This window comes from Trypanosoma grayi (assembly GCF_000691245.1).
Source record: "Trypanosoma grayi strain ANR4 Tgr_496_V1, whole genome shotgun sequence".
NCBI lineage: Eukaryota > Euglenozoa > Kinetoplastea > Trypanosomatida > Trypanosomatidae > Trypanosoma > Trypanosoma grayi.
In genome coordinates this window covers 5,435-12,810 of record NW_008826115.1, presented here as the reverse complement: position 1 = coordinate 12,810, position 7,376 = coordinate 5,435, and the positions used below count along the sequence as shown (strand labels likewise).

The 7,376-nt window shown below is 51.7% G+C and overlaps 4 protein-coding genes across 4 annotated transcripts in view; all 4 read left to right on the top strand.

The window, feature by feature from the left end:
• Window positions 1-224: 224 nt before the first annotated feature.
• DQ04_04961060 (hypothetical protein) lies at window positions 225-656 on the top strand (the record flags this gene model as incomplete). Its single annotated transcript, XM_009313896.1, has 1 exon — window positions 225-656. The coding sequence occupies one exon, from the start codon at window positions 225-227 to the stop codon at window positions 654-656; it is 432 nt and encodes a 143-aa protein (XP_009312171.1).
• A 2,573-nt stretch (window positions 657-3,229) lies between these two features.
• DQ04_04961050 (hypothetical protein) lies at window positions 3,230-4,567 on the top strand (the record flags this gene model as incomplete). Its single annotated transcript, XM_009313895.1, has 1 exon — window positions 3,230-4,567. One exon carries the CDS (start codon window positions 3,230-3,232, stop codon window positions 4,565-4,567), a length of 1,338 nt encoding a protein of 445 aa, XP_009312170.1.
• A 315-nt stretch (window positions 4,568-4,882) lies between these two features.
• DQ04_04961040 (40S ribosomal protein S4) lies at window positions 4,883-5,704 on the top strand (the record flags this gene model as incomplete). The annotated part of the gene is made up of 1 exon (XM_009313894.1): window positions 4,883-5,704. One exon carries the CDS (start codon window positions 4,883-4,885, stop codon window positions 5,702-5,704), a length of 822 nt encoding a protein of 273 aa, XP_009312169.1.
• Window positions 5,705-6,019: 315 nt separating this feature from the next.
• Window positions 6,020-7,376, top strand: part of DQ04_04961030 (putative nucleobase transporter) — a gene marked incomplete at both ends in the record, with an annotated part of 1,464 nt that continues 107 nt past the window's right edge. Inside the window, one exon of the mRNA XM_009313893.1 lies at window positions 6,020-7,376. This exon is cut by the window's right edge and continues 107 nt beyond it. Within this exon, the coding sequence (XP_009312168.1) occupies window positions 6,020-7,376 (1,357 nt within the window).

Genomic DNA, 7,376 nt, shown 5'->3' with positions numbered 1-7,376 from the left:
TACATATCCTGTTTTAAACTGAAATGAAATTTTTTTTCTTGTTATTCTTGTTGTATTGCTCTCCACTACCCCTTTGACAAATTGCTATGGCTCTTGTTCTTTCTTCTTATGTACTGATAGTAGGATCGCACTTTCACCTTTAGCTGGAGACCAGTGTGTGTGAGTGTGGCTTTGCGGAAAACCTCTTGATTGGTATTTCAGTGAACGCTGCGCTCGAACTCAACATGCCCAGAGTAGCGCGGTTGCTTGTATGCGTCATTGTGGCGATGCTGGCTCTACACATGCCTCGAGGAGCGCTGGGAACCTCGTTGTCTGGCGAGGAACTTTCAGAGGCATTGCCTGGATCTCCTCAGAAGGCAATCGGTGATACACTGCTGGCATCCATGCTTCAATCGGTTATAGATGGTATCATCGGAAATGCCAGAGTGGACCTCGGTGGCACTATGATGCCGAAGAACTCATCGTGGGTTAAATTGAACGGCTGGATCATCGGCGTGAGTGTGGTGCTCAGCATTTTATTTGTTGTTAGCGTCGCGGCAACAGTGTGTGTCATACGGAACAGGAAGGGTGGAGCATCTTCAAACAGTAGTGGGAGTGGCGAAGAAACTCAAGAAGAAGACGAGAGTGGAACTGAAGAAGAGAGTGAAAGTGATTAGTACACAAGTGGAACAAGGAAAATATATATATATATATATATTCATCGGGCCCACACAATGCGCTGGCAACCGCGGCGTCTCTCGGTGGCAAGCACAATGATCGGCGCTGCCGTGTCTGATGGGCTCTCTCGCTCTCACCTCCTCGGCTTATTGTACGAGCCGCTTGCGATGCTCGCATAGCTTTGTCTTTTCTTCCGATCTTTTTATTATGTTTATTTCATTCTTCTGTGAATCTCAACGAATTTCTACTGTCACTCTCGATGCGGATTGTGCCACGTTCTCCACACGGTGTGGCCCCGCTGTCCTCTTAAATAAATTATGTGAAAAGATACGTGCGCACCCCCCGTGCAGCTCCATTCGTTACTGAAGCTTTGCGCCACGCACGTCGTGCGACTTGATACGTACGTTTCGTTATTTTTCTTTTTTTTTGTGTGTGTGTGTTTAGCCTTGTGTGCATGTGTGCTCCCCATTTATCTGGTTTTCCTTCTGTTAACGAATGCTGTGTGTTGTGTGTTCGTGCTTCTGCCCAGGCATGAAGACGTGCGGCATGTGCGGCAAGCCCCGTCGTTATCCTCATTATCCTCATCCTTGTGCGTTGTAAAGAAAAGAAAAAAAAAGCAAAGAGGACGAAGAACATATACACTGCAAGAAAGGCCTCTTACCAGTCATGAGTTTCTCGGTCAACGCAGAGCCCTTTCCGGTTCAGGTATCATACCAGCTACCAACCGCAAACGAGTGGTTCCGCGCCCACGCCTACGTGGTGGTTGTCCTTGTCCTGGTGGCGTTTTTGTGTGTTGTACTTCTGGGATGCGCGTTATACCGTCGGACACAGAAACGGAGTCCGAGCAACACTCCAGCCCGCTCAAGTACTGTCTACGATAACGCCAGCGACAGCGACAGTGACAGCGACAGCGACGAGGCCACGAGCACCACCGTTTCTTTCTCAACTCGTTGAAGGTGTGTGCGTGGGAGGCGGGTATGAAACCGGACACCGGGAGTGTGGTACATATATCTTGCCTCGGTAAAACTCCACTGCCGTGTGTCGACTTGGCCGGCGTAGGCGTCGGTTTCTCGTTTGGCACTCTGGGAAACACTTGGCGGTCGGGTCTAGCCGCTAAGCTACTCTCTTCTTGTTCTTCTTCTCCGTGTCCTTTGGCAGGAGCAGCGTATACAATGTGCAGTGACAGACAAAGCAAACAGCGGTTGTGTGATATAGCATACATTGTGAAGGCCTGAGTGTTTTTTTTTTGATGTTGTCCCCTTCATTTTTGATTTGTGAATTTGCCCACGTAACACCTTTTTTTGTCCTCCGTGCCGCCCCCCCTCCAAAGAAAGACAGTCTCTTAGTCATGCTTTGTTTCAGCAATCATTGTCGTGCGTCCTTTTCTTCATATCTCCTGCGGTGCTTCACTGCAACTGTCGCGTCTCCGCGTGCATTTTTGTTATGCTCTCTCTCTCTCTCTCCTTTGTTTCTTTTTCGCCTGCGACCGAATACGTTTCGAGTAGCGCCACGGCCACGTTTCCACGGCTGAGAAAATGGAATTGAGCGTCATTGAGACGCCGGTCCCGTTCCCAACACTTCCCTTCGATGTTGTTCCGAAAAATCAGAAGATGGGGATCCAGAAGAATTGGGCCGTGCTGTTCGCGATTTTGCACGTCGTCTTTTTTTTATTCTTCATTTCGATCCTTTTAGCAAAGAGACTGTGCTTTCGGTCATCGGAGAAGAAGTATGGTCCCAGAGACGATGGTTTTTCGGACAACAGCCGCAGCAACTGGGAAAGATAATGCGCCATCCGGGCGTGTGAACATAGTAATCAGGGCGATGAGTATTTTGTTGTGCTGTTGGCTTACGTTTTCTCTTTGTGCATTATATATAGTTTTTAAGGGATGTGGGAGTGTTGGTGAGCAGCAGCAGGTGAGGAGAGTCGACTGGAGAGAACTGATGCAGTCTATATGTGTGTGCTTGTGTGCATGTTTGAGGGTGTTGAATTCCCATCCTGTGTATTTCCTCGTCATATCCCCTTCGCATTCTTGTCCATTTGCTCCCTTTTGCATACAACAGATGCAACCCTTAAATGAAGCACCTGCATTTGATCCTGCCTTTCCCCCAGGTCACCAGGGCTGGTGTGAGGCGTAGTGGCCCTCGAGTTTCCTATGAGCTGGCCTTCTTCTAAAAGCTGAAGAGCCTTGCCGAGTAGAGATGACCCGGTTGTTTTCTCTCTTTCTTTCATAATAATATGTGCCATATTACACCCATTCATTCGACCGATTTTCTCCAGTGCTTCATCTGGGAGGTGTGAAAAGAAAGATATATATATATATATATATACCTTTGAAAGAGAGGCGGATTCATGTTTTGATGTGATTTTCGTGACCGAATCCCCTGCGCGTTTGTCGGGGATCGAGAGGACTTTAGACAAGAAATGCGGCGGGCTATGAGCAATTGAAACGTGGGTATAGTTATGCTATGCTTTTCTTTCTTGTCAACTGACAATATTACAACTGTAAGAGAAACAAGGGAGGGGTCTCATCAAGAAGCAAATATATAATCCACTCTCTTGCCTGTGTGAAAGATGAAGTTGGCCAATATATCTCGGGTTTCAAACTCGATCTGCCGAAAGGTGGTGCAGCACGATTTCTACGATACGGCGGAGCAGGTGGCGGCCGTTGTGCTCCTCAACAGCCCCTCCAATGGTCCGCAGGAGTACGAGGAGTACTTGCGTCTTCTCCTGAGGAAGCGACTCGCGCCAGAGTCACAAGGGCCATCGTCTTCCAGTCATTGCTACTTTGTGTGTGCGGACGGGGCGTATCCACGGCTCCAAGCATACGTTGATGAGCAGCATAAGCATCGACTACACCTGCGCCCCCTCATATCTTTTCCACTCTGTGATGCCGTCATTGGCGACATGGATTCGTATGCGTCCAGCAGCGGTAAGGCTGGCATCAAGTGGCCTCTTTCTTCCTCCTATGATGCGTACGCCACAGTGGATGACATTCCCACCGATGTGCTGAGCGTTGTTCACGAAAGAAGCCGCATCGCTGTTGCGCAGTTCCACACACCGAGTGAGGGCGTGAATGCGTCACCACGGACGAGCCAGGAGAAAGTGTTTGAAAAGCGCAGCGCTCAGCTGTCACTCTCTCCTCTTCATTTGCATGTACGATGCCAAATGACAACTGACTTCATGAAGGCTCTGCTCCTTTTGGGACGACTGCGGAAACAATATCCTGACACTGCCGTTGTCGTTCCGCCACCTGTCTTGCGCTCCCCAAGCGGCATGCAGCTTCTCTCCACAGGTGGAAGTCTTCTCCCAAATGCCAGCAGCGTGGGCTCCGATCTTGACGATGATCGTGAACGCAAAATATGTGAAGAGGCCAGTGGTGTGGAGGCACTGTCACTACCTACTTACCTTGCTATTGGCGGTCTTGGAGGCCGTTTCGACCATGATATGGCTGCTATATCCGTTATGTTGTCTTTTCAGAAAGACGCACACGTTGTGTTAACAGACTCAACCAATACAATATTTGCCTGCCAGCCAGATGGTTGGACGCAAGTGGTGCGGCAACCACATCATGAAGGTGTGATGTGCAGTTTTATTAACTTTGGAAGGATGAAAGAGTGTGAGACAAGTGGACTCCTGTGGAACGTTGTTAATGGGCGTAGGAAGCCGAGCGAAACACGGGACCTGGTGCTGGGCTTTGGAGAACTGATTTCTGCGTGTAATGTGTTCCGCCGGGAGGTCGCCACGATCGATCTCCGCCGTCTCTACCCGAAAAAGGGAAGACAGGCCCCAGCAAAGACAGAGCCGAAAACCGACAAATGTGACGACGAGGAGGAGGAGGAGGAGGAGGAGGAGGACTGCAACCCGCCGACAATCTTCACTATTGAAAGACAGTGCGGGAAACACGGCTAGCAGCCGATTTCTTGTCTTTTTAGGTATCGTTATTAACACTCCACGGGACACAGGCATGGTAAAATTATATTCAAGGCTGCTCTGTCTCATAGTATTTCGTTGTGAGGCAGTCATATAAGTAGCCGTCGCACGTGTTTATAGTGGTGGGGGGCCGGTGTGCCACCTCAACTGCTTTTGTTCTCTCTGAGTTGCTTTGGTGGGCTGTGAAGCATGACGAAATAGCCTCTGCAGCTTTTCATTATGCACTCTCTTGCTCTTTTTTTTTTTGCTTTACTTTCCTGTATATGTTGCACCTGCTTCAGAGGAACCGAAATCATGGCCAAGAAGCACCTGAAGCGTATCTATGCCCCCAAGGACTGGATGCTGAGCAAGCTCACGGGCGTGTTCGCTCCTCGCCCGCGTGCTGGGCCCCACAAGCTGCGCGAGTGCCTGACGCTGCTGATCATCATCCGCAACCGCCTGAAGTACGCGCTCAACGCCGCTGAGGCGCAGATGATCCTCCGCCAGGGCCTCGTGCACGTCGACGGCAAGCCGCGCAAGGACACCAAGTACCCGGCCGGCTTCATGGACGTCGTGGAGATCCCCAAGACGGGCGATCGCTTCCGCATCCTGTACGACGTGAAGGGCCGCTTCGCTCTGGTGAAGGTCAGCGAGGCTGAGGCGAACGTGAAGCTGCTCAAGGTGGAGAACATCTACACCAGCACGGGCCGTGTCCCTGTCGCCGTGACGCACGACGGCCACCGCATCCGTTACCCCGACCCGCGCACGCACCGTGGTGACACTGTGGTGTACAACCTCAAGGAGAAGAAGGTTGTTGACCTCATCAAGACCGGCAACGGCAAGGTGGTGATGGTGACGGGCGGAGCGAACCGTGGCCGTATTGGCGAGATCATGTCGATCGAGCGCCACCCTGGTGCGTTCGACATTGCGCGTCTGAAGGACGCCGCCGGCCACGAGTTCGCCACGCGCGCCTCGAACATCTTCGTGATTGGCAAGGACATGCAGAACATTCCTGTCGTGCTGCCGAAGCAGCAGGGTCTCCGCATCAACGTGATCCAGGAGCGTGAGGAGAAGCTCATCGCTGCTGAGGCGCGCAAGAACGCTCAGGCCCGTGGCGCCCGCAAGACGCGCAAGTAGGTCCACAGCAACTCGCCCGTTTTTTTCTTTCATTCTTTTGTTCATTTCCTTTATGCTGTTTTCTGCGTTATGCGCTCATGACGTTTGTGGTGCCATACACGTTGCCATGATCATTCGCACACCACACTTGTGTTTTTTCCCCCGTGTCTCTCTCTAACTCTCATTATCGTTATGAATCACTCTCTCGTGACTATTGATGAATCCATCAATGATCACAGAGAGAGAAGAATCCATCCTTTGGGACTGACTAGCAAGCAGTGATACTGTGGCCCTTCTGTTATTTACGGCTGTGTCTTGCAACCACTCAGATACGTGATGATTTTCGGATTTTCTACGGTTGGTGAGGTGTACGTCTATGCGACGTGCGTCCTCCTCGGCGTGTCCATGCTGATGCCGGTCAACGCCGTCACCTCAGCGCCGCGGTACATGGTGGAATACTACCGCTACGTGACTGGGGACCCCGAAGCGGAGCCGAACGTCCCTGTCTTCTGGGCAAACATCCTTACTTTCTACAACGTTGTTTCGTTGGTGACGCAGATTATATGTGGCCCAACGGTGCTGACACGAGCTGCGCGCAGCCTCTCCCTTACCACTCGATTCATTCTCGCCATCACGCTTATGATGGTGGAGATTTTTGTGATTGTGGTGATGCCGACGGGACATGTGTCGCAGAATGGCGCCATTACAGCATTCATCATTGTCAGCATTGTGGCGGGCGCCGGTAAGTCGTACTTGGAGGCAACGTGCTACGCATTGGTGAGCTCGATGCCGTCCAAGTTCATGTCGGCGGTGATGTTTGGCTGCGCCTTGTCCGGTGTGATTGCATCCACGATGCAGTGCATCATCAAGGCATCGATGGAGGACACGTATGAGTCAGCCATCACCCAGTCGCACATTTACTTCTCGCTTACGCTGGCTATCATGTTCATCACACTCCTCATGGTTGTCTCGCTGCGCTTCAACATGTATGCCCAGTCGCATGTCGCCGAATTCCGCATGCTGGGGCGCGACGCAGACGATGTGGACTTGGCAGGATCCCGCAGCACGGCGACTGGCAACGCGGAGCCGATCAACGACACCGAAAAGCAGCGTGTTGAGGATCCTCTTGCGACCGGTGAAGATGCCGCAAAAACTACGAATGACACCAACGTCGCCGTGGATGAGTCTCGCATGACCACATCCCAGCAGCTGTTGGCGACTTCGGTTATGCCGGTGGTGAGGCTAATCTATCCCATGCAGATCGCCTGCTTCTGCGTGTTCTTCCTCTCGCTGTTCATATTCCCTAGCCTCATCATTCCCATTGACCGCGACGACAATTGGTTCGCCACCATCGCCATTCTCATGTACAACTGCGGTGATGCCTTAGGCCGCTTTTGTACAACGTTTAGGCGCCTCTGGCCTTCACGGCGCGCCATGTTGTACATGTCTTTTCTCCGCTTCCTCTTCCTGCCGCTGATATTCCTGTGCATCTACGAGTACATCCCTGGCCACGTCCCGCCGTATATCTTCCTGTTCCTGGTTGGGTTGACGAACTACCTCGGTGCACTGACAATGGTGAAGGGGCCCATCACGGATGGGCTGAAGACTGACGGGCAGAGGGTGATGGCGGGGCAGTTGATGGGTATCTCTCTGCTGGGTGGTGCGTCGTTCGCGTCCCTTATTGCTATTGGTA